Source organism: Rhinolophus ferrumequinum, chromosome 11 (assembly GCF_004115265.2).
Source record: "Rhinolophus ferrumequinum isolate MPI-CBG mRhiFer1 chromosome 11, mRhiFer1_v1.p, whole genome shotgun sequence".
NCBI classification, from domain to species: domain Eukaryota; kingdom Metazoa; phylum Chordata; class Mammalia; order Chiroptera; family Rhinolophidae; genus Rhinolophus; species Rhinolophus ferrumequinum.
This window is the reverse complement of record NC_046294.1, coordinates 2,367,870-2,395,034: the sequence shown is the minus strand read 5'-3', so window position 1 is coordinate 2,395,034 and position 27,165 is coordinate 2,367,870. Positions and strand designations below refer to the sequence as shown.

General features: G+C 50.3%; 1 protein-coding gene across 1 annotated transcript; it reads right to left on the bottom strand.

Moving 5' to 3' along the window:
* Positions 1 to 1,726: 1,726 nt before the first annotated feature.
* On the bottom strand, positions 1,727 to 26,280 carry LOC117030714 (actin). Its single transcript, XM_033120930.1, has 10 exons — positions 26,148 to 26,280; positions 24,374 to 24,502; positions 22,179 to 22,289; positions 18,073 to 18,157; positions 14,430 to 14,591; positions 12,321 to 12,509; positions 11,067 to 11,248; positions 8,147 to 8,227; positions 4,504 to 4,557; positions 1,727 to 1,807 (listed from the first exon to the last, which is right to left on the bottom strand). The coding sequence occupies exons 1-10, from the start codon at positions 26,259 to 26,261 to the stop codon at positions 1,727 to 1,729; spliced, it is 1,188 nt and encodes a 395-aa protein (XP_032976821.1). The 5' UTR covers positions 26,262 to 26,280.
* Positions 26,281 to 27,165: the final 885 nt, after the last annotated feature.

Genomic DNA, 27,165 nt, shown 5'->3' with positions numbered 1-27,165 from the left:
AAAATGAAGGGTCGACCTTGAGGCAGGCTTACCTTGAGTTAAACGAGTTTTCCAAATGTTCTAGGTCTTACTTCCTGTCTTGATGTCCTTTGAAGCCATGTACAAAGGTGGAAAGGCTCAGGTCTTACCGCATTGCTGGCTGCCCCTCACCCTGTATCAGTGAAAGATCTCTTTCATTCTTCCAATGATTTTGCTTGAATTTTATTTCTTTGACACCTGCTGGCTTTGTTCTCACGTTCCTGGCACATCCACCTTATTTCTTGTGCCGTTGCACGTTACATACCAGGGGCGCCAAAAAAAAGTATACAAGTGGACACTTTGGTCAACGCTGCCCACGCAGTAGTTTGCCATAACTGGAAGTGTCTGGACCCTGATGGTAACCACTTTGAGCACCTCTTATCATTGCAGCAATCAAACGTGACTCGTATTTATCTTTTGTTATCGATATATATTGAGTTTTACAATTAATACAGATTTTTCCTTTCTTAAAATGTGTATAACTTTTTTGGCACCCTCTGTATATCTCACTTATTGCTAATTTCCATTGGTTACCCTGAAGTTAATTTTTTAAAGTTTCACACACGGTACAAAATGGAGGAAGTCACAAAGGGTGCAGGCTCTTGTGCCTTAGATTCCTTCAGACTCTACTGTTCACGCACTCAAAACATCACATAAGTTTCCTGCCTGAAAAGTGTCCTGGCTTATTTACCCAACTGCCACCACCCCACTGAAGTTCACTGTCAAGGGGAGAGACGTTTGTCTGTGTGCTAAGCCTGCACATCAGTGGGTGGGACTGTCACACAAGCTGCATTGTGCCAGGGGACTCACTAATGAAAGCACAATGGCAAGCAGCTTTTGCTAACATTTCCAAATTTACTGAAAGAATCATATTTGTTTTCGGGACAAAGAAAATTAAAAACATGTGATGACTGAAGAAACCAGCAAACCAGTGTTTGACACCTGCAGTGGCACTCCGCTGAACATTACTCTGAAATACACTGGTGGCTGCTGGAACGGTGCCTTTCCCCTGCCTGCATTACCTGGGGCAGGTGACGAGGGTCTGGGGAAGACACACAGGCCAGTATTGCATGCTGAACGGAATGAACAAAGCCTCGCAGGCTCAGGCTGGGTCCACCTGGTGCACTGGCCTGATATCCTTAAATCAGGAACACACATCGAAACCGATTCTTTCCTGTCAGTGTCTAGAGTTACTTTATGTCCATATTTTCCATAATTTCACTTCCTTCCTCATCCTTACCTCTAAACTACCCCCGTTTTGGAAATCATCTGATATGTTTTTATCCATACGGTTATTAATTTTAAAAATTCTGCAATGACGCTAAGTTTGGTTAGCTCCTTGGCTCACCACACTTCCTTTTTTGTGGTGTGTGTGCATATTCATCTCATAATCTCGGATTCATTGTTTTAGGGAGGGGGTGTGGATGGTAAATTTTCTGAGTCTTTGCCTGTCACCAAATTATGTCCCCCCACTCACCATTTCAATCCCTAGTTGGACTAGGTATGGACTGTTTGGTTTGATATAATCCATCCGCTCATCTTTGTGGTTTTCATTCCCCTATTTTTTAGTGACAGTTTTGCAGGTAGGAATTCTGGTGCACATTGGAACTTCTTTATGTAGAGTTGCTAGATTTAGGGAATAAAAACATGTGTGATCGTTGGGGCATGCTTATTCCAAACTGTTACTGATGTATTTCTAAAGTCACGCTTAAGTGGGTGCTCTGTCTGTGCTGTTGTTTTCTGTCACCACCTCCGACAGAATGTATTCCTTGTCTTTCCCACCCTGAACCTGCATGAGACAGCATGCCTCTAGGGCTCTCCCGTAGCTCCGTCCAGCCCTCTGTGATCCTGCAGACAGCTGTTCTAATGTCCGTGGTTACTTCCTTCCTGTATCCTCTAGGCGTTATCTATGGATTTAAACTTCCTGTCACAGCCTAACTGGCCTCAATCAAGTTAATTAACTCTTTCTAGCTCCAGTCTCTGCATCATGAAACCACTTTTTAATAAAAGTCATCTCACAGGAACACCAGGAGGATCAAATTCGGTGCAGGACAGAGCGAACACCCCTTGATCATGTGTGCTCTGGACGCACCCGGACTGTGCCCACATAGAACAGGGCATCTGTGCCCTTCCTCCCATATGGGTCTGCCAGGTCTGTGGCAGGATGGTCCTTCCCGGCCCCTCGTGCTTGTTTGGGGACATGTGACTTGTTCTGGACACTTAATTGTGAGCTGACGTGGTGTGTGTACCTCCTTGGCTGGAGCATTTTATTACCAATAAAGGGCCCATGACGGCACTCTGATGGTCACCCACAATGACAATTTCAGATGCTTCAGATGTTGTCTGTTCCATCAACCAGGTTCTGTAGTGAGGACGATGCAAGAGAGAGCCCCTGCTGATCTTCAGCAGGCATGCTGTGTGAGTAAGAAATAGACTCGTTTTATGGCACTGAGGTTTTGGGGATGTTTGTTACTGCAGCACAGCTTAGCCACACTGACTGATACACAGGGGGCACCAGAAATTCCCTTCCTTTCATGACTCTGAATTAATGTGGTGAGGGCTCTGTGAGCATTCCCCAGGATACAGTAAGTCTTGCCCAGACAGAGAGTCGGCCCTTTAGTGACACTTTTTATTGAAGTCTGGAGTTGGAAAGGCCAGCATCGCGTTTGAGTTGATTCTAAGCTCTGATCGATTCAGCTGAGCTGAGGCTCAGCCCAGAGTTGGCACTGAAGGGGCAAGTGACACGGTCCAGAAAGCCACAAATCAGAAGGCTCTCCTATTGATGACAGAAGAACCGATGTCCTTATACTCATTGCTGGTGACCCACATGTCCTTGAAGGTAGAGAGTGAGCACAGGATGGAACCACCTACCCAGGCGCCATATATGGAGTATGGACAGGTGTACACCTAGATGAGGGTCGAGGAAGCAGAGAGGAGGGAAGGGAGGGAGAAGTGGAGGGGTCAGAGGGCAGAGAGGGTGAGAAACCAGAATCAAAATACCACACTAAATTGGGCAGTCATTTCTTCCTCCCGGAAAATACAATTTCTTCTACCCTTTAAAGATGTTTAATAATCCACATCTTCCCACCTGTAGCTCTCTCCAATTCATTCTAAAGTATATGACACATTTATACTTATATAGCATCTATGTGAAAGCCATATGTGTTTTGTAGAAAAGTTAGAAAATGCAGATAAACAGAAAGAAAAAAGTCACAGGTAATCTAACCACCTAGAGAAATCCCGTCTACATTTAGGCATCGCTTTGAAGATATTCTCACTCTTGTTTCACCCTTCCTCTTACACTTCACTCTCGATTCTGGGACAGAGCAGTGCTTGTGATTCAGGTCAGGCTTCCTCTGGGCTGGGAGGAGGTGAGCATCTCCACACCCATTTGCCAGGTGGGACCACTGAGGCTCTGGAAGGTTACATCCCCTTGCTTAAGGTCAGACAGTTGTCCTCCTCCCATGTTCACCGACTTTCCTTAGGGCACTTCAGTATGTCCTGATACAACACATTTATTATTCTAAGACAGGAAGACAAATGCAACACTCCAGGGAAAAGAGGTGGGAACGAGGATTAGGAAAACCCAAGGTGCAGGCAGAGGTGGGGGAATATAGAAAATGAGTTACCAGATTCCCTTACCAATGCCTGCTGGCTCTGTTGCACCACAGAACCGTACTTAGCTTGGAAACAATTTGCCGTACTGGTTAAGAGAAGAAACATTGCTGAAATTTTAAGGAAAAAGAGTCAGAAGATGGGGGTGAGGGGAGCATGTTCAGGGTCAGGCAACAGGCACAGAAAAAAGCCAACAGCAGGTACCGGATCCTCCATTCCTTCCATCAGTGGGCTGTCACCTTAGATGGGTCATTTACCCCATCTGTGTCTTAACTAAGCACACACACAAAACCCAACAAAAGGGTGCACAAAGCTGGGCTGATTTGTGCACTCAGAAGACACTGAGTCTTCTGAGTTAAGCAAAACTACCAACAGAAAAATGCCTAGACAGTTGGAGTAAGCAATCATAAAAATATGCTTAAAAAGTAATAGAAGAGAGATCCAAGATGGCAGAGTAGAGAGGCACTGTGCCTGCCAGCTTCCTTCCGTGAACACATTCAAATTACAACTGAATTACAGAACAGTCAACCTGGAGAACCATGTGCAGTCTGGCTGAACAGAAGTCCTATAACTAAGGATATAAAGAAGCCACGTTAAGACTGGTAGGAGGGGTGGAGACGCAAAACAGGTCCCACACCTGCATGCAGTGGATGAGAATTAGGTGGGATATCTCAGCCATGGAGGCTCGCCCTGGAGGAACAAGAGAACCCAGCCCCACACCAGGCTCCCCAGCCCAGAGTACTGGTGCTGGGAAGAGGAGCCCCACAACATCTGGCTGTGAAAAACAGTGGGGATTCCAACCGTCCGGGTGGAATGGAAGGCTGCGGGAAACCCAGGTGTCCTCTTAAACAGCTGCACACACAGACTCACTCTCTCGCAGGCACTCACCTTGGCCTCCTGCAGAGGAATAGTGACGCAGGGAGACTTGGAGACATGGCGGGCAGACTGAGGTGTGCAGCCTCAGGGGGAAGCCTGGAGGACAGTCAGCATTTTCCCTGTGAGAAGGTTCTCCTCCTCCTGTTCAGCCAGCAGGGCGCCGCCATGTTTCCTGTGTTGAGCCTGTCCCCTATGCTTACAGCCAAATCTGAAACTGATTGGTCTGGTGAGCTCCATGGTTCCACCCTGCTGACTCTGTGAGACCTCGCTCCACCCAACTCATCCAACGCTGGAGGCGCCTTCTCCTAAGCAACCAACCCTGGCCTCACTGCATTCTTTCTTGGAAAACTACCGAAGTCACCAAGCCCCAGGGGGGAAGCGACAGGCCTCAGTGAGCTCTGAGACTTTTGCTGAGTGGCTCCAGGCTCAGCACTGGCACTAGAATCTACATTAACCTGGTGACCACAATTCTTTCCATTCTAGTGACTCCGAGACCCTGCCTCACCCAACTCGTTTACTGCACGAACTTTATCAGTGGCTCAACCTCAAGGAAGCCAGAAGGTGGCAGCAGACCTCAGGATTTCCTTGGCTTTTTGCAGAGCTACCCCAGACCCGGTACTGGTGGCAGATTCCTCAGTTCACACCGTGGCCTCTCCCTCGCACCTCTAGGTCCAGCACAGGCAGTAAACAACTGCAGATTGCTTTGTAGCTCCTACCAGGTAGCCCTCAGTCAGTCACAGGCAGTGGGTGACCTAGGCCTGCACCGGAGCCCCTCCCAAGAGACCCCAGAACCAACATACATGGAGGTTGGCTTCAGATCACAGCAGAGCACTGCCCAATTAGCCCCACAAGTGGAATACATAAAGGTCAGTCTCAACAGGCACCAGAGCCCACTGGGGCAAATCCCACTCAGTGGGGTAAGGCCCCACACTGCAGCCCGTAAGCTGTGGATGTGGCCAAACCCCACAGCCAGTCAGCTTGAGGGTCAATCCTACCCACTGATATACCAATAGCAATCAAGGCTTAACTATAACAGGAGAGCACACACAACACACCCAAGGGACACTTCTGGAGCAGGTGACCAGGGAGACTGTGCCACTGGGCCCCACAGGGCACCTACTACATAAGGCCACCCAGCCAAGACTGGAGACATAGAAGATCTACCTAATACTTAGAAACAAATACAAAGAGGCAGCCAAAATGAGGGAACAAAGAAATGCATCCCAAATGGAAGAACAGGAGAAAACTCCAGAAGATGAACTAAATGAAATGAAGGCAAGCAACCTACCAGAGACAGAGTTCAACACAAGGTTCTAAAGATGCTCAAGGAACTTGGTGAGAATTTCACCAGAGAGATAGGAAGCATAAAAAGCGGACATAGAAACCACAAAAAACCACCAGTCAGAAGTGAAGAATATAATAGCTGAAATGGAGAATGCACCAGAAGGAATCACCAGCAGACTGGATGAAGCAGAGGACCGAATCAGTGCCTTGGAAGACACTGTAGCAGAGAAGACCCAATTGAAACAGCAATTAGAAAAAAGAATCCCCCTGAAAATGAGGAGAGTTTAAGAGACCTCTAGGACAACATCAAGTGTAAAAACATTCACATCATAGGGGTATGAGAAGGAGAAGAAAGAAAGCAAGGGATTGAGAACCTATTTGAAGAAATAATGACTGAAAACTTCCCTAACCTGGTGAAGGAAATAGACATACAAGTCCAGGAAGTGCAGAGAGTCCCAAACAAGATGAACCCAAACAGGCCCACACCACAACACTTTATAATTAAAATGGCAAAGGTTAAAGACAAAGAAAGAATCCTAAATTCAGCAAGAGAAAGGCAACTAGTAACTTATAAGGGAGCCCCCATAAGATTGTCAGCTGATTTCTCAACAGACACTTTGCAGGCCAGAAGGGATTAGCACAAAATATTCAATATGATGAAAAGCAAGGATTTACAACCAAGATTACACTACCCAGCAAAGCTATCATTTAGAATTAAAGGAGCAATAAGGAGCTTCCCAGACAAGAAAGAGCTAAAGGAGTTCCTCACCACCAAACCAGTATTACAAGAAATCTTAGAGAGACTTCTTTAAGATGGGGAAAAAAAGATAAAAATTATGAATAATAAAATGGCAATAGCTGCATATCTATCAACAATTACTTTCAATGTAAATGGATTAAATGCTCCAATCGAAAGATATAGGGGCCTGAATGGATAAGAAAACAAAACCCTTACATATGCTGCCTACAAGAGACACATGTAAGATTGAAAGACACACACAGACAGAAAGTAAAGGGATGGAAAAAGATATTTCATGAAAATGGAAATGAAAAAAAAAAACAAAAAACTGCAGTAGCAATGTTTATAGCAGACAAAATAGACTTTAAAGAAAGGCTATAAGCAGAGGCAATGAAGGACCCAGAAATCCCACTTCAGGGTATTTATCTGAAAAATCCTAAAACGCCACTTTGAGGGGACCTGTGCATCCATATGTTCGTTGCAGCATTGTTTACAATGGCCAAGATGTGGAGGCAGCCTGGGTGTCTGTGGATGGATTAATGGATAAAGAGGAGGTGGTACATATATACACAATGGAATATTGCTCGGCCAGGTTGGGAAATGGATTTTTGCCCTTTGCAGCAGCATGGATGGATCTGGAAAGTACTATGCTGAGTGGAGTATGTCAGACAGAGAAAGACAGATGCAATGTGGTTTTACTTATATGTGGAATCTCAGCACAAAATTAACAAACAAAACAGAAACAAACTCATAGAAAAACAGAGAAATTTTGATGGTTGCCAGATGGAAGGGGGGTTGAGGTGGGTGAAAAGGGGAAGGGATTAAGAAGCACAAATTGGTTGTCACACAGCAGCTATGGGGATGTAGGGTACAGCATAAGGAATACAGTCAATAGCATAGTAGTAACTATGTATGCTGTCAGACGGGGACTAGATCTATCAGTGTGACAGATGGGAGGGGGTTGGGGTGAAAAGGTGAAGGGATTAAGAAATGCAAATTGATAGTCACAAAATAGTCATGGGGGTGTAAAGTAAAGCATAGTCAATAATACGGTAATAACTACGTATAGTGCCAGGTGGGGACTAGACTAGTCAGAAGGATCACGTCTTAAGTTATATAAACGTCTAACCACTATGCTGTACACCTGAAATTACTATAAAATAATACTGAATGTCAACTGCAACTGATAAATTTAAAAAGGGGGGGGAAGGTGAAGGGAAATAAGAGCTCCAAATTTCCATGTATAAAGCAAATAAGCATGGGGAATATAGTCAATAATATTGTGATAACGTGGCACGGTGTCAGATGGTTGCAGGACTTACCATGGCGATCACTTCTTCAGCTGTATAAATGTTGCATAACTATGGTGTACGCTTAAAACTAATCTAATATTGTATGTTAGCTACATTTTAATAAAAAATCTTTTTAAAAAACGAAAGGAGAGAGAGAAAAACTACAGCCAGCTAGGAAACACGAGTACAACTATTCACCTTCGTTAGTACTTAGAGGAACACAAGTTAGAACAGTCATTTGCTTTCCACCTCTCCAGCTGGGAAAGCATTTGAAAATCGATGGCGCCCGAGCTGGAGAGCACAGGTGGGTGAGCTGCCTCACCTGCAGTGACAGGTCGGGGCTGGAGGCTTCCGAGGGCAGTTCGGCCATATGCTCCGAAAGCCTCGCACTGTGCACACATTCCTAGCTCAGGAAATCCACGTCGTGAGGTGGACTCAATGGGACAAAAATCGTTCTAAAGAAATAAGGGGAAATGGCGGCTGAAAATTGTCTCCCAAGAATGTTATTATCGCAGGATTTAGGTTGTTGGGAGAGACTATTATTTTGAAGTTGGCCCCACGGGAACCTAACGGGGGATGAGTTCCTTTTAGGGAGAGAACTCTTCTCTTCTTTAGGGGAACATTTAATGGGCTCTGTGGATGATTAAAGGCGCATCCACACCTCCTTCACCCCCAGACAGGACAGGAGAGAAACTCGTTTCAATAAAGTAACAAAAAATGGGTGTTGCCCTCAAGTTTCATATGGAGGTTTTGGGGGCCTGGGGGGGACCTTGAGGACTCAGAAGAGAGGTGGGTGGAGGAGCCTGGTCCAGAAGTCAGCTCAGCCACAGGCTGGCAGCCGATGGGGAAGGATGGCCCGAGAGAAGCCCTTTGCAAAGGTGGTCAGAAAACTCGGACAGGAGATCACACCCGCATTTGTCTTCCCCTCCGGCCTAAGCTGTACCTTCTTTTCTGATTTGGGGTGAGTTCATTACAGGCAACAGCCTCTGCTCCAGACGCCGTCAGCGACTGGCATGACAGCTTTCCAACAGCGTGTAAATGTCTGGCCTCACGTGACAGGTGCAGCGAGAGCCGCAGACTTAGCAGGTGAGAAGGCAGGTAGGGAACAGTTTTCCAATATTACGTGCATTTTTTTACCATCACATAAGATCGTAGGAGGAAGACTGCGGACTCAGGAAGTGCAAAGACGGGGGTACACTCTCTGCTCTAAATATGTGGGATAGCGTAAACTATTTCGTACAGGGGGAGCAGTCTTAGGAAGGCAGGCATGGTCTCCCGTGTGACGTGTACTTTTACTTTATAGAGGGCTGCCCATCTCGGAAGGGCATGGCAGTAGCATGTGTGTGTGTGTGTCTCTGTCTATGCATGTGTATGGGTGTATGTGTGTGTGTATATCTGTGTGTATGTGTATCTTTGTGTATGTGTGTGCATGTATGTGTACGTGTACGTGTATCTATGTATGTGTCTGTATGTGTGCACGTGTGTGTGCAGTACCAGCGGATGTATCTGCCTTCCCCAGAACTCCCTCTCGCATTGCCCAGTGACAGTCCCCACTCTGCAGGAGGGACAGGTGGGACCCAGACCAGGATCTTTACTCTGTGTTCCCTGTCAAACGTCACCCTGGGTGACCAAGCCCGGTTCTCAGTTCTCGTTCGGGGGAGCACATCTTTGCCGACAGAGCAAAGGACCGGGTCAAGGTTGGGGCGACAGTAAAGGGTCAGAGGTTGCAGGTTGAAGCGGGGAGGGGTAAACAGGAGGAGCACGAGCATTTTGAGGTGACCCGTGTGACAGTGACAGAAGTGAGGCTGCCTGCAGGATGACACTGTGATGGTGGCGGCAGGACACTGCCCCCCTCACAGCCATGGCGTGCACGACACCAGGAGTGAGCCTTCCTGTACAGTGACTTCAGCCAGTGCTGACGGCATCGGTTCATCAGTGGCGACGAATGCTCCCACTCACGCAAGACACGAGGCGCGTGTCACCGGAGACACTGCACGTGTGCTGGAGGGGGAGCTAAGCGAACACTACTTTCTGCTCTAAAACATAAAGCCTATTGTTTCCACAATATATAAAGACAATTTGAAGAGATCGTGGGATAATGGGGGAGCCCCACAAAGGGGCAGAGGGCCAGGCAGGGTGACTGACTTTCTACAGCCGGTCAGGAAGGGCTTTAAGGCAGGCGGGGCCTCTGGGGACCCAGAGCCAGGAAAGCCTTTTGCATCCCGCCTGCAAGTGCGGTCTCTCTGTGTCGCCAACCTCCCTCTCCCTGCGGGGTCACTTGAGTTCGTTCCTTGTCACTGTCGTCTACACGCCTCTGTGCAATCCCATCTGTCCGTAAGCACCACGCCTGTGCTGAAGACGCCACACGTGCCCCAAACTCTCCGTATCCCACCCCGACATCTGCCCTCCGACGACAGAAGGCGTCTCAAACTCGACGGGTCCAAAGCGCCACTGCACGCCTCCCAATGCTGCTTCTGCCATGATCCTGCTCGTCTCAGGGGTGGCATCTGCATGTCCCCAGGAGTTCAGGCTCCTCTCCCTCTCACAGCCTACGTCAGCTCTCCCTGCAAAGCTTGTTGCCTTGACCTTCACGTGCATTTGGAGGGCGGCCACCTCCGTCCCTGTACTGCCTGCTCTGAGCCACCAGCATCTTCGCCAGAATCATAGCACCACCCTCCACCTGCATCCTGACAGCCTGTTGTCCCCATGCCGACGACGGCCCCCAACCCAGCAGCCTGAGCTCGCCTCCAGAGCCTGGCAGGATCACGTCATTGCTCCGCTCAGACCTCCTGGTGGTTTCCAGTTTCTCTCAAGGTAAAAGCCTTCCACAGCTTCTCCGACCTCGTCTCCCCTTCTCTCTCTCTCAGCCCCTTCCTTCAGGGAGGAAGCCTCTGGGCTGCTGCCTCGGCTGTTCCCTCTGCCCAAACGCTCTTCCCCACACAGGCACAGGGCTCTGTGTCACTCCCTTCATGTGTTTACTCACATGCCACCTTCCTGCTACCACTCAGACCACCCCTTCCTCCGCTGCTTCCCCCACCCCCATGGTTTGTGGCCCCTTCTAACACAGACACTTCCACGGAACGTTGACCTGCATTGTCTGCTGCTTCCCCCGCGGGAAGGGAAAGCTCCGGGAGCTGGTCATCTCCATTTGTTGGTGTTCCCCAAGCCCCTGGCATGTGCCTGGCACCGCAGAGGCTTCCAGAACGACCTGTGCGATGACGCGGGTGGGTGGGAGGACGTACCTTCATGCTGATGGTCGGGGACACCAGCGCCGAGAGCTCTCTCTGCATCCGGGACCTCAGGCCTGAGCAGGAGCCAGTACCTCCAGACAGCACCACGTAGCCGAAGAGGCTCTTCCAGAGGGCGGGGCTGCAGGAGCTGATGCAGCGGAAGGCGGTCATGTGGATGCCCAGGCTGTTGCGCCCTGGCACGGGAGCGGAGGAGAGGACGTGGGGACAGGGCCGCGGCTGGCTGCACACCTGGACCCCAAGTCTCAGCAGCCAGTGCGGCGGGCGAACTTGAGTCCCGCCCAGCAGTCGTGGCACTCAACTGCTGGTGACTGAGTAACACCTACTGATTCACCTCTGTGACCCGACGGGATTTACACCCACGTGCTACTGACAAGTATGAGTGTTTATATGCTTTGGTACCAATCACATGATGAAAGGATTTCTGTAGAGGCAGGGCCCTTGCTCGGGTAGCCTTGGAAAAGTTATGCTGATTGTTTCTTTCTCTGATTTTTTTCTTTTTATTTATTTATTGTTGATCGAGGTCTAACTGACATGCACCATTTTATTGGTTTCAGGGGTACAACTTAATGGCTGGGTATTTGTGTAAAATGATCTGCAAAATGATCTCTACAATAAGTCTAGTTAGCGTCCTTTCTTGGCGCGTCCTTTGTCCCCTACAAATGAACCCAAATATAATAAGACCAGCCCTTAGAAGACAGGTGCCTTGTGCTCCTGTTTGTCAATATGTGAGCTTCTGGGGGTGAGGGGCCTGTCGGGACCTCGTTTTTGCTCATCTGTCATAGTTCCTATGAATAACCTTGGAATAAGGATGGAAAGGCTGATTCACAGGAACGCTTTAGGACGCGCGCAGCCCAATGAGTGCGTGCAGTGAACACTCTGCTACCATCATCATTACGGTTCTTCTCACACTCACTGGGGACTATAAATCACACACATGAAAGAGAAGACTTGCAGCCCAGCACACTACTTAATCACACTTGACAAATATTTAACACTCCCCAGTGGGTTTCCTCATCTGTAAAATGGGATAATAAGCGATTTGGGGGAGGATTATGGGATAGAACCCCCATGCAATGGTCAGCAAAGTGACAGGCATATAGTAGGTGCTTAATTAGTGGTAGCTGATAGCAGAGGAACTTTTGAAATTGCCCTATTTGCTACCCCACGTGGAATCCCTTCCCGGCTGCCCCAGCCCCTGCCCCTGACAGTGAGCCCGGCCGTCAGGGCTCACCTCCCCACGCTCACCCATGAGGTCTGCCTGGAAAAGCACTTCAGGGCAGAAGAACCTCTCTGGCCCAAGGTCGATCTCCCGGCCATCAGGCAGCAGGTACTTCTGTGCGGGGGGAGGCGACTGGGCTTCCATTTTTTCCTTGTCAAAGTCCAAAGCCACATAGCAACATTTCTCTTTCATGTCCCGGATATACTCCCGGTCCCCTGTGGTCGAAAGGCAGAGAGAAAAGGGTATAAACAAAGGACAGCCACTGCCCCTCCCCTCGCCCGGGAGCTCCGTCCTGGAGATTCAACTTCCTTGTGGCCAGGATGCAACAGCGTGATTGTAGCTATTTCTGTTTGCATCTCATATTCCAGTCCCTCTTGATCTGAAATGTGTGTTGGGGGCCTGGGATTGTGAAAGAGAAGGTAGAACCCAGATGTCTGAACTAAGATGCAAGTCTTTGAAAAATGTCTGCGTTTATAGGCTGATACTATATTCGCTGTGTGTTGTGGGGGCTGGAAAGTCAAATTCAACTTTGTTTGTTTGTTTGTTTTAAGGGGGGCACAGCTCACAGTGGCCCCTTCAGGGATCGAACCAGCAATCTTGGTGTTACTAGCACCACGCTCTAACCAAATGAGCCACCCGGCCACCCCAAGTTCAGTTCATTACTTACTAAAGCAGGTTTTGTTGGTGCCCCATCCCTATGTGCTGTGAGTATCGCCTGCAAACAGCTCACAGCTGTCCTGTCCTCTGCCCAAGCCGATCAAAGCCCCTCATCTGGAAATATCTGGAAGGTTACTCCTCCGTTCCTGAGAACAGGTGTTAGACCCAGCCCTGTCTTTTGGTGTTATGCTTTTATATTTTATTTATCATTGTTTCTGAGTCTGGGTCAGAGGGAAGGCCCTGCCCCAGCTCAGCTGGACATTGAACCGATTCTTCAGCCCACTGACTTCCAACTTCTACCTTCACACACTCTACCTACACTCGTCTTGCCCTGGTTGTCCCAGTTCCCAAACGGCCACAGTCTTCGGTCCTTTCTTGACTTCTTCCCCCATGCCCTTCTTTTTCCTTGGCATCTGGGACACTGCACACTTCTGGTATTTTTCCCTTCTTTGTCTCGTTTGGGTTTTGGTGAGAAAGATCTATGTTCGAATCTCACCCCTGCCATTTACCAAGTGCCTGGCTTTAAGCAAGTTTATTCTTCTCTTAAACCTTCCTTTTCCTTAGTCTTCAAGAATGAGATTAATCACCACTCATAGGATTGTTGTAAGGATGAGATGAAATAATGCACATAAAAATCTTGCTAAACGTGAGGTGTCGATAAAATGTCTGACTTTGTCCCAGCCAATCCTCACGTTCCCTTGCCTTCCCCTTTAATCACTGCTATTCTTTAGGGTTCCATATGTTTGTGGCTTTGGACACAGATTTCTTGCCTGAGAACACCAGAAAGTAGAAGGCAGGGTTGCAGAGTTGTTGGGAATTGGTGTCATGAAGTTTACACTGTCTGGGAACCTAGTCCAGGAACTGGGTGAACAGTGGGACAGGCACACCCTCATCTGGAGTCCTTGGGTTCACAGCCCAGCTGCCATATCTCTTAGTCAAGGGACATTGAAGTCGCCTAACCTTCCTATGGCTCTTCCCCTTGCATTGGAGAAAACTGTTCCCCTCATGGTGTTGTAACTTGAAGCGATGAGAGAATGTATGTGAAATGTTTACTTAGCCCAGTACCTTGCACAGGGCAAGTACTCTGTAAAGCTTAGCTCATCATCGTCGCCATCATTTCATCACCATAGTCACACCATTGTTACCATCACCATCATCACCATCATCACCACCACCACCATCCCCATCATCACCATCATCACCGTCATCACCACCACCACCACCATCACCACCATCACCACCATCACCATCACCGTCATCACCGTCACCATCACCACCATCACCATCATCATGACCATCATCCTCATTCTCATTATTAATCTACTAAATGTCCCTAGATATAGATGGGTTGGTTTTAGAACTTGGATGGTCAAGTAACCTTAACTTTACAAACGGAAGGCTGTAGGTTAAGCAAGCCAAAAAGGATATTACACCCCAGGCAGGGACTGGTTTATCTGCCAAGAAAAACCATTTCCTACCTGTGCCCATAAATGAGTGCCCCCTTTCTGACAGTCGCTGCAGGAGGTACAAGGTTATATCTTGGCCTGCCATGTCCATCTTCATCGTCGACTGGTGCAGAGCACAGCCATCAGTGATGGGCACAAAGTATGTCACTCCTTCTCCAGATTCGATGGTCGTTCCTAGACAAGAGAACACTCTGGCATCAGAATGCAAAGTGCATGGTATCTCTTATCAGCAGTCAAGTCTGCAGGAAGAGATGATAGAGAGGGAAAAGACTGGACGGGAAGTCATGGGTCTGAGGAACCAACTTTCTCCCTCCACAGGGTGGAGCTTATCTGGGTCAGACCAAGGGCTGACTTTTTGCACAGGAAGCTACAGCTATTTCTATTAAACCAGATATACAGGTTATCTGCAGCAGCTGCCAAAGAGGTGAAAGAGGAAGAACACTCTGCCCCTAACACCTTTTTCTCTAAAGAACTATCTGTGTGGGTGGGGACCCTGAGACTCTCTGCGTGGCATTGGAGCAGAGGGAGAGTCTGAGCGGTGGAGGAGCCACTCGTTTCGGTTAGCAAGGCTACTCCAAAAGGAAGTGACATGAGGTGGGAACACATGGCCTCATTGTGTCTGAAATGGTGCCTTCTGGAACCGTCCAGAGCTGATTAAGGTCTGGGTAGTTGGCTTCTTTCACCTGGTGAATCTGGCAACCAAGAATTTCAAATTTAAAGGAAGCAAAATGAGTCGAGAAGAGCTCCACGTCTACCTAAGGTGGGGAACAAAGAGTGGGTCTCCACTCCAACTGGAACACCTACAAGAGAGGACAAAATACAGGAAACAACAGTTTTCAAGATGCTGGACATTGGGTAACAAAGGACAGCGGTCCTTGAGAGGCAGGACACAAGAAAAACATCACTGGACCGCGTCCCTCATGCACACAGACACAATACTCCCAAGCAAAATTTTAGCAAATTGAATCTGACCACATATCAAAAGGATAACACGTCATGACCAAGTGGGTTTTATCTCAAGAATGGAAGGTTGTTTTAACATTCAAAAATCAATCACTGTAATTCACCATAATAAAGAGCTAAAAAAGACAATCCATATGATTATATCCACAGATGCATAAAATGCATTTGACAAAATTCAACATCCATTCATAAAAAAAAGACAACTCTCAATGAACTAAGACTACGAAAGAACCTCCTCACATTGACGAAGGAAGGCTGTCTGTGCAAAACCTACAGCTAACACTGTACTCAGTGGTAAGACTGAGTGATTTCCCTCGAAGATCAGGAATAAGACAAGTTTTGTACTTGAGGTTCTAGCCAGAGCAACCAGGCATGAAAAAACAATAAGAAGCCATCTGGTCTGGAAACAAAGAAGTAAAGCTATCTACAGACAACATGATTGCCAAGTAGAAAAATCCTATGAAATCTACAAAAAACAAAAACAAAACCTACCAGCATGGATAAATGAGTTTAGTTAGGGTACCAGGATACAATACCAATATACAAAAATCAATTGTATTTCTTTTTCAAAAAAAACTTTTTTTAACTTATTTAAGTGTGTTTTTCCAGGACCCATCAGCTCCAAGTCAAGTGGTTATTTCAATCTACTTGTGGAGGGCGCAGCTCACAGTAGCCCACCTGGGGATCGAACCGCCAACCTTGTTGTTAAGAGCACAGTGCCCTAATCACGTGAGCTAACAGGCTGCCCCTCATTGTATTTCTATATACTAGCAATGAACAATCAGAAATTGAAATAAAGATATCATTTACAATAGCATCAAAATACTATTGAAACACTTAGAGATCAGTCTGCAAAAGATATGCATGATTCGTACACTGTAAACCACAAAACATTGCCAAGAAAAATTAAAGAATACCGAGGAAGTACATACCATATTCATTTGTTCAAAGACTCAATATTGTTAAGATGTCAGTTCTCCCCAAACAGATCTATAGGTTCAGTGCAGTTCCAATTAAACAAACAAAACCCAAAGAGGCTTTTTTAAATTAGAAATTGACAAACTGATTATAACATTTACATGGCAATGCAAAGAACCTAGGATGGCCAAAACATTATCAAAAACAAGAGACCAAAAATGTAGCACTACACTTTTATTTCAAGACTTATAAAGCTACAGTAATCAAGACAATATGTATTAACCTACAGTTACACAAATAGATGGGACAGAATAAAGAGTATAGAAATAGGCCCACACATATGTATTTTCAAAAAAAAATGTGCAAAGGCAATTCAATGAAGAAAGCATAGTCTTTTCAATAAATAACGTGGGAACATTTGGACATCTATACATATTTTAAAAACTTCATTTGCACCTTATACTATATAAAAATGTATTCAAAATGGATCATAGAACTAAATGTAAAACTAAAAATTATAAATCCCCTAGAAGAAAACACAGCAGAACACCTTTGGGTTCAGCATCTATTTCTTGGACATGACACCAAAGCAAGAGTCACAAAAAAACCAAACTGATCAATTGGACTTCATTGAAATTAAAAACTTCTGCTCGTCAAAAGACACAGCGAGAGAACGAAAAGTTAAGCCATAGACTCAGAGCAAATATTTGCAAAACATGTATGTGATAAAAGACATACCCAGGATATGGAAAGAATTCTCAAAACTCAAACATAAACAACCCAATGTTAAAATTGGGTGAAACACTTGAACAGACACTTCATTGAGGTTGATATGTAAATGGCAAACACACACACGAAAAGTACTCGGCATCACTGGTCGTTAGGGAAAGAGGAACCAAGACCACCGGGAGATACCACCACACTCCCATCAGGAAATTAAAAAGAGCAACCACACCAAGCATTGGTGAGGACGTGGAGGAACTGGGAATGCTCTCACGCAGCCGACCGGTGGGAACGCAAGACGGTGCATGCAATCACCTTGGCAACCAGTGGGGCAGATTTTTTAAAACGTTAAGCATACACTTGGTATATGACACAGCCATTTCACTTCTAGACCTCTACAGCCATGACATGAAAGCATACGACCGTGCACAGTCTTGCACACACGTGCACAGTCGCTTTCTAATAGCCCCAAGCTGGAAACAACCTGCATGTCCATTCATAGGTGACTAGACAACCGAAGTACGTGCATTCATACAATGGAATGCAACTCAGAAAATGAACTACTGACACAAACAAATGCATCCCCAAATAACCGTGCTGCGCGGGGGTAAACAGCCACACAAAGAAACACACACCGTGCGTGAGCACATTTCTACAAAATTTCAGGAAACGCAAATCCTCTATGGGGACAGACTAGTGGTTGTGGGAGCACAGACGGGAGGGGGCCTGCGGGGGGTGCGGGGGTGGGGGAGACGACTGGAGGTGGCAGGTCTGTTCATTATCCTGACTGTCAGGATGGTCTCATGAGCGCACCCAGGAGTCTACACCGTCATCTCGTGCCGTTTATTGTGCGTCAATCATACCTCACTAAAGCTGTCAAGAAAAAACCGTGAGTCAAGAGGGAGCAAACCGTTTAACCAGGAGGGATGAAAAGGGAAGGAGGCAAGAAAAGGGCTGGCGAGTGTGTGTTTTGTGGCTTTTTCTTTTGTTATTTGCAGGCCGGGCGTGGGAGGCCCACAGGAGGGGGCGGGGCTGCTGCAGGACCACTCACCGGAAATTAGGCCCGAGGCGTAGAGAGAAAGGACTCCTTGGTTGGCTAAGTACAGGGCAGGCACGTTGAAAGTCTCAAACAGGATCTGTGGAGAAGCTTCGGGAAGCACGGGCACCCAGGCCAGCAGGCAGAGGAGCGGGTGGCTCTTACCTCCGGAGGTGCACGAGTCCTGCTTGCAGGAGGCCCTTGGCTCCCCCAAAGACATTTGTGAGGAAGCATTGCCACTCCTCCTCCCAGCTCTGCCGTGCCCAGCTGTGTGACTCTGTTTCCCAGTCAGTGAAATGGGCTGACATCCCTCCCCCGTACCTTGCAGGACAGGGCGGCTGAGAGAGCACCTCACCGTCTTATAAAGCACCATTTTATCACGATGGGGACCATGCTGAATTCCCTATGCCTCTGGGAAGCTACTGTCCTCCCTTCTTTCTGCGCTCAACAGAAATTCCAACGCAGACTTGCGATGACTTGCTGGTGTCATAATAACGGAAACAAGGACAGCTAACGGTGTGTAAACTATAGGCCACTTAGTTCAGACATGGCTGGGTCAGGAGATATCCCTTGGTGCTGATTGTCAACCAGACAGAGGAACGACACGAGACACAGCCTCATTTTTACTGTCCACGCCGAAGTATGTGACATTGGACTCCTCCCTTGTCCACACAGGAGACCAGGGGACAGGGCCGTGAGGGAGCAGGTGGCAGAGGTGGGGCGTGAATATGGCGCCTGGACACCGGCTCCGTGAAGGCAGCTGGGTGAGCGGGAGATTCTTCTGCAAGGTGGTGACACTGGCGTCTATAGGCTTACAGGTTCTTTTGATGGCAGGACCCAGGGCCACGTCACCCAGATTGCTGAGAGGCCGACTTTGTCAGGTGTAGCTCCAAACCAGAGAAGGCTTCCTGGCAGGGCCACGGGGATTGCACCCGGGGACAGAGGGACAGCAAGCTGGAGCAGCCGGGCAGCTCACGAAGGACCAGCAGGGTGGGGTTACGGGGCTTTTCACGTCCCTGTGGGCTGGCTTATTTGAGTAATTTTGCAAGTTCCTGGGCGCAGGGGCTGGTACCTGGCCCTGGATGATTAGGACGGGTGGATAGTGGCCCTGAGTGACAGGACAAGAAGGAAAGTGGCTGGGATGTGGGCTTAATCCGTTGCCCAAGAGGGGAACGGACCAGCCTCTAGCAAAGACCTTACAACCGGGGCACAGCAGCATTTTGAAACCCAACATTACCCACGTCCGGGATACACCACTGAGAGTGTGACTAGGGGACAGCCGTCTGTGGGGGTGTCGCCCAAGGGAAGTGAAAGACGTGTCCATACAGAGATCAGTTCTTGCCTACTCATCATAGTGGCTTTATTCACAGCCCAAACTGGACACCACAGATGCGTATTCGAGGGGAAGGACCTGCAGTGTGACGAGTGGGCGCGGTACTACCGCGAAGGGCCGCAGGGACGAGCATGGCAGCGCCTGTGGGGTTGGGCGTCTCTCGGCAGCCCCTGGAATTGGATCCTCATGGGTGAGGAGGGCACCCCTGGAGGTGGGAGGGCAGCATTTGGTATCCCACCAGAGCCCCCTCCCCCTAAAAAACATAAGGGTACAAACCAACTTCAGCACCCCCAGCCTGGCGTGAGGCCAGAGGTCACAGAGCTTGGAAGGGTCCTCAGTGTTCCTGCGATCAAACTCCCATTTTACAGAGGAGGAAACTGAGGCACGGAGACAGTGAGAACCAGCATTTACGGAACGCGCGCCAGGCACTAAGCACTGTGACGAGTGCAGTGTGTCACTGACTCATCTTGTTTCCATGACGGCCCCCTGGGTGATACCGTTATCATCCTTCCGATGAGGAAACCAAGACACGGCGAGGGCCAGTCATCCCCCGAGGTCACGCGTGCTGGGACAGCCAGTGCGAGAACCGGCGGGGCCCTTCCCTGTGCACAGGGAGCTCACCACATTGGCCCCTCTTCTGGGACAGGGACCCCAGGTCCCCTTCAGATACAGACCCCTTCCAGGAGGAAAATCAGCCCTGAGCTGCTCGGTCGGTTCCAGCCTCTGGGAGGGGCCCTGGAGGTTGGCTGCAGGACACAGGCAGGGACACTGCTGGGGCAGAGGCCACCAGTACGCAGTCCACTGTCCTGCGAGGTGGCACTCCTTGTGGCCCACTGCGGTTCGGGCCACCGCGGGGCCATTGCCTTGCTCCATCCCTCTCTGCCCTGGGGTGTAGCCATGGGCTCTGCCCACAAGGCCCCCCAGGAGGGTGCGACGGAGCGGGGAGAGGGAGGTGGAGCACTGAGGTTCCCACCCTCCCTGCTGGCCCTCCTTGGTGACAGTCCTCCCAGCGCTGGTACCCAGCGCTGCTATTTCAGGTTTGGGGGTAACAGCCCCCCGTTACTAGCCCGGAGCTCTGCAGTGTCTTGTGTTGCTTTTCTGAAACTTCTGCTCACCTATGTATGCAATCTCTTGAGTAAACTTTCACCCAAATGACCCCATGCGGGTGTGCCTCTGCTTCATGCGGGGACCCTGACACAGTTAGGGGGTGAGTTTGGAGCCAGGGCAGAGAGTCAGGCCATGGGGCTGGGGCAGGTGGGGACATGCTGCAGACAGGCTGTGTGGCCGGCGCCACGGTGTGTGTGAGGGTTAATTTCACGTGTCCACGTGACTGGGCCATGGGGGCGAGGCGCCAGACACTTGGACAATCGTGATTCTAGGCGCGTCTGGATGAGATTAACATTTCAATCAGTGGGCTGAGGAAAGCAAATGGTCCTCACCAGTGTGGGTGGCTGTCGTCCAATCATTCGGAGGTCTGAATCGAACAAAAAGCCTAACCATCCCCCAGATAAGAGGGAACAATTCCTCTTGCCTGGTGACCTTTGAACCAGGACATGGGATTTCCCTGCCTTTAGACTGGAACGGTCGCCATCGGCTGTGCTGGGGCTCAAGCTGGCTGACACCCTGGGCCGTGTCAGCCTCCATAACTGCACGGGCCAATTCCTTACAACAAGTCTCTCCACGTGTCACCTATTGTTCCGTTTCTCTGGAGGACCCTGACCAAGACAGTCAGGTGAGGGGCGCCTTCTCTCTCTCCTTCCTTCTCCAGCTCACTGGGGCCCCGATGGCACTGTACGTTCTCTAAGCGGGGACCTGCTGTTTCCCGGCCATGGGCTGTGTGCCCGGTCCACATGGAGCCCGGCGATGGCTCACTTCTGTGGCTCCGTCCACGTGCCAAGGAGGTTTCGTCGGCCCCCTCAGGGCTTTGTTTTAAATGAGGCGGCAGCTTACACCTGCGCTGTGATCAATGGTGCTGTTTCTGGGCCACGCACGAGCCGCCGCGCCTGCTCCCAGGGTCACCGCTCCCTGAGGGAGACACCGCTGGGCTCCACAGACTCAGGGCCAGCTGGTGGAAGCTTGCTGCTTGCTGAATTAGTCCATCTAGGACTTCAGTAGGCAAAGCCTAACGCCGTGACTGGAACACGGGCAGCCAGCAGCAGCCCCGGCAGCCCCCACCCACTCCAGCCCGGAGGAGGGCGCTGCAGGGTGTCGGGGCAGGGGTGGGGGCTGCTTTCTTCACCAGCCTGCGCCCGTCACGGGCCCCACCATCCTGTTCAATCTGGTGTGATCTCTTATCAGCACAAGCCACCAACTCCTCCCTGGGGGGGCTGGGGCAGCCCCAGGTGAGGCTCAGAGAAGGAGGGGGTCTGGAGGCTTTTAAGTCAGGGCTAGACGTCCGGGCAGGAAACACCACACGACAGAGCTGAGAAGGGGGCGCAGGGCCAGACTATGCGGGTCCGGGCAGGTCTGTCGGCCACTCGCCTGTGACCTTGGCCAAATTACTTATGTTCCTGGCCACTCTGATTTCTTCATCTGTGCCAAGGGGCTAATAATCACTCTGCCCCAGAGAGCGGCCGTAAGGTATAAATTACATAATTAATAGTAAACACCCAGCCCCTCTCTGACCGCTTGGGGGTCTCTCCGCGGTAGCTGACGTTCTCGCCCAAATGTCTACACAGACAGCTCTCGCTGAAGTCATCTCGCTGAGCAAAGCAAAGGTGAGGTCCCGAGGGTGTCCCTGCCCCCTACGGCCTGCTCCCTGACCCCCGCCCAGCCCCTGGCTTCTTACCTGTGACACTTTCTCTTTGTTGGACATCGTGTTTAAAGGTGGTTCTGTAAGCATCAGAGGGTGCTGCTCTGGGGCCGTGCGGAGCAGCTGGTAGAAGGAGTGATGCCAGATCTGTGGAGCGAGGGCAGCACGGTGAGGCGCGCCTGTGCGCACGGCAGACAGAAAAACGGGACCCGCCTGTCTGCACCACGGAGCGGCTTCTGAGTCAGCAGGGAAGGCGGAGTGCGGCTTGGGACTAGTCGCAGAGCCTCCATCTGTGCGCCTGGGCTTGCATCAGGAAGGGGAGCACGGCCCGTCTCGAGGACCTCATGTCCTGACTAGGGGACAGATCCGAGCCCCGAGATGACAGGGGGGACACAGTTCAGTCGATAACCTGCATTGAGCACTGATAAAAGGCGCGCGCTCTTTGTCCTGTCTGAACCCCGGCACATGGTGGGGACTAAGCATCACGCAGCTTAGGAATTACTACATCCTCTAAGGCAGTGCGCAACCTGTCCAACCGTACACGGAGGCCCCTATTGGGACCCTCAGCTATGAAGACAGTGGTTCACGTTAGCCATGGTCATTACACCCTTACTCTGCTGGACTCAGGGATTCCTTAGTGTGTGAAACATACATAACAGAAAGTCTGCCATTTTCATCTTTTCTAAGCACACAGCTCAGTGGCATCAAGCACACTCACTGTTGTCCAACTGTCGCCACCACCATCTCCAGAACTTTCCATCATTCCAAACTGACATTCTGTCCCCATGAAACACGCCCCTCCGCTCCCCCAGCCCTGGCACCACCATCTACTTTCTGTCTCTGTGAATCTGACTCCTCTAGGGACCTCCTGTGAGTGAAATCGGACAATACGAGGTCTGACAATGAAGTTCGGGAACGCATCCTAGAAAAAGTGCTCCACACCTCACTGCTGAATATCACTACGGTCACCTTCAGAGGACTCCCCTTGGGAAGCTATGCACCAACGCCAGCACTTAGTCCACCCTTCAAAGCAATTTGCAAACTCTTTCTGGAATGGCCATCGTAATAAGCTGTCGTCGTGTTACCCTTGATGTCCTGAGTGTCATCAAAATGTCTTCCTTTCAATATTTCTTTTATCTTCAAGTAAAGAAAGAAGTCATTGGGGGCCAGATCAGCTGAGTAGGGAGGGTGTTCCAATACAGTTATTTGTTTACTGGCTAAAAACTCCCTCACAGACAGTGCCGTGTGAGCTGGTACATTGTCGTGATGCAAGAGCCATGAATTGTTGGCGAAAAGTTCAGGTCGTCTAACTTTCTCATGCAGCCTTTTCAGCACTTCCAAATAGTAAACTTGGTTAACTGTTTGTCCAGTGGGTACAAATTCATAAGGAATAATCCCTCTGATATAAAAAAACGGTTAGCAACATCGGTGCAACAAGTTCGCGAACTTAATGGTCAGACCTCGTATGTGTCCTTTTAAGGCTTATTTCATTTGGCACAATGTCCTCCAGGTGCACCCATGTTGTAGCAGGTGTCAGAATGTCCTCCCCTTTTAAGGCTGACTAATACCCATTGTATGACTAGACCACGTTTTGGGTACCTGTTCCCGCTGAGGGACAGCTGGGCTGCTTCCACCCTTGGGCTGCTGTGAAAGATGCCACCGTGAACATGGGGGTACAGATATCTTTTTAAGACCCTGCCTTCAATTCTTGTGGGGATGTGCCCAGAAGAGGGCCTGCTGGGTCCTATGGGAGTTCTGTTTAATTCTTTGAGGAGCCTCCATCCTGTTTCCCAGGACGGCTGCCCTGTGTTACGTTCCCACCAGCGGTGATTGGCTTCTGATTTCTCACACCCTCACCAATACTTGTCATTTTCTGTCGGTGTTTACTTCTTACTAGCCATCCTCACGGTGAGAAGTGGATTGAGGACTTTTTATCCATCGTCCGCTTTAATCGTCACAATAGTGCTAGGTGGTAGGAAAATCGGACCCCTTTCTAAGAGATAAGGAGACGGGACAGAGAGGCCGAGTTCTGCACCCAAAAGGCCATAGGGAATGAGTAGTGGGGACAGGATTCAGACCCTGGTTTCTGATCAGGACCTATGTGGTCAATACTGCGATGTAGTGTCTAGAGATGCCGAAGGACCCCTGGGTGCCCGCGGGACCCCCTCCCCAGGTGCCAAGGCAGCAGGGGCCTGTGAACAGATCCCACGCCAACAGAAGCTGCAGCCTACCTTCTCCATGTCGTCCCAGTTGGTAATGGTGGCCCGAGCGATGGGATACTGCAGGCTGAGCTTCTCTCGTCTTCTCTGAACCTCCTCCCCAATGAACCAGTCTTCCTCTTCCATTCCTACCAGCGGATTCTGAAAAGCACGGGCCAGGACAGGTGAGTCCTCGGGACTGACTCACCTGCACTCAGCGGTCATGTTCGGCACCAGTGCGCCATGGCGGGTGGGGACGTGCTGTCAGGGACGGCTCCGGTCACAGGGCGGGCATCAGTGGCCTTCTGAGGCCTGTGCTCTATTTCCAAATGCCGCTGGGAGGCTTCAGCAAATGACCTGCAAGTAAAAGTGCTCCCAAGGGACCATGGCGGGGCCTCTCATCTTGCCCACACTTAGATGACACTGAGGGCGACAGTGGAGGAGGCAGCAGACGGAGGAATGGTGGGGGGAGGGCATCTGCTTCCACGTTTGCTTTGGGATGTTGGTGGGGAGAGGTCTGCAATTTATTTAATTTCTGTTATTTTTAGGAAGGTGAACCTAGCTGCTTTCGTGGCAGATTACACCATGCATTGTGTCATTCAGAGGGGATTCGCCAGTGGGTCCATGTGTTAATCTGGGTGCACCAAAAAGCAGACACCCAAATGGGATTAAAGGTACAAGGATTTCAGCAGGGACTACGTCTGTGTGAGAGAAAATGCAGAGGGCACCAGACAGGCCAGGAGAGGCTGGCTGCTGCCCGAGTCAGATCCTGGGTGCAGGGCAGAGGGCTGGCTGGGTATCCTGGGAGAAAGGTTTGGCCAGGCCGCTGGGGAGTTCTTAAGACAAAGTCATTATCAGAGGATGCCTGTGTCTCCCAGAAGTGGGTCAACCTGGGTACCCCGCCATGCTCAGGTATTGGCTAAGTCAGTCTGTGGGAAGCACGGCCTTGGTGTCACGGTGAAATGTTACTACGGTGCAATGGTGCCCTGGGGCCGTGCTGTAATGAGGCAAGGGGGTCGGGGTGCAGTGGTGCAGTGGATTTTAGAGAGGCCCATTCTCGAGGCTGCCACAGCTCATCAACACGGAGTTTTGATATCTTAGGAATTTGTCTTTTAGGCAGAAGAGGTTTGCCGTGGGGCGAGAACCACTGCTGTGAGCCCCGGGCAGCTGCTTGCCACCTCCGTCAGGTGGGAACAGAGACGTCATCCCCATTCTCACAGCAGTGCCACTGGGGGGGTCACAACCTGGCAACATCGCCCGCTCTCTCGCAAGTCAGTAGGCAGGAGAGAACGCCCTTTAGGCAGAGCAGCTGCCACAGACCCTCCCCTCCCTACTGTCTTCCTGTCCTGGGGGCTGAGCGTCAGTTGCCACATAGCACCAGCGGCTTCCTACAGGTGAGAAGTGCTTCTCAGGAGACACACCATCTCAGTGAGAAAAGCAAACAGGAAACAGACGGGCCCCATGGTCAGTTTGTACAACTGCCTGCTTTCTAACTCATGCAATTGGCCGGCTCCATCTAAGTCCGTGGTTCTCAGCGTGGCCCCTGGCTTTGGGGTGTCACCATCCCCTGAGAAGTGGTTACAAATACAGACCTCTGGCCCCTCCCAGACCTGCTGGAGCAGTGACTCGGGGTGGGCCGGTCCCCTGCCTTTTACCCAGCAGGCCCCCGTGACTCTGGCACTCGCTCGCCTCGGCCGCCCCTGCTCTATGGACTGCACTTGGCGGGGCCTGTGGGAGGGGGCAGGGCAGTCGGGCCGCAGCCACCTCCGGGCTGAGCAGCGCCCAGGGGTGGGCACCTGTCACTCACGTCATGCCGAAGCTTCCCAAGGATGGTCGGGAACACGGCCACGGGTGCTTCTGTTCCTGAGAAGCCCACCTTGCAGAAGCCGGAGCCGTAGTCGCAGACGAGGGGCACACTCATGATGCCGTGTAGCCGGGATTGGGCTGCAGGGGAGACAGCTCGGTTAGCGTGCAGGGCGCTTGGCTCGGGCAGGCGGTGCCAGGCGTGCCCTCGGGCTCTGTGCCCCTTGCACGGCCACGCTGGTGGCTTCCCACACCCAGGATGGAGCCCTGCCTGGGCGACGACCACTATCTAGATGCTGTGGGCAGTTTGCTGGAACAGGTGGGCCCTCCGATGACCGCTGACACAGGGCTGTCCAGGAGAAGGGAGGTCAACGGGGTGAGCTCCTGGGCTAACATTGCGGGGCCCGTTATCCTCCACTGGGGTCACGTGAAGCGGCCCCTCTCCTATTCATTGAGGCAGGGGCCCTGGGCAGGGGCCGGCCGCGGGGCGCCCCCAGGGGGAGCCGCTCACAGCCAGGCCCCCTTCCTCTCCCAGCTCAAACACTGCCTCTCCTGGGGCATTTCCATGGCCCCCTGGCCCCGGGTCGAAACCAGGCCCTCCGTCCACTTCACTTCTAGACAACTTCTTCCATGGTTTTGTAGGTTTAAAAACATGAGAAAATATGAAGAAGAAAATCATCATCACCCGTACTCCTACCACCTACAGTTGCCCCCATTATATTTTGATTATTTGTTTTCACCTATTTCTATCTACCACTTTTTAAACACGAATCACCCTCCAAATGAAGGGACCCACTTTCTCTTTCGAATATTGCATTTAACCACGTTTACCATTACAAATGGTTTCTTCAATTTAAAGGTGATTTGAATTCTTTTTCAGATAGAGAAAGAATACAGGTTCATTACAGAAAGCAGAGAAAACTAGGAGGAAACATAAAGCCTCGCCAGACCCCGCTGACCACAGTGGTCTTTGCCTGCACTGGGTGTGGACCCTTCCGGTGCCCTGACTGACAGCACAGAGG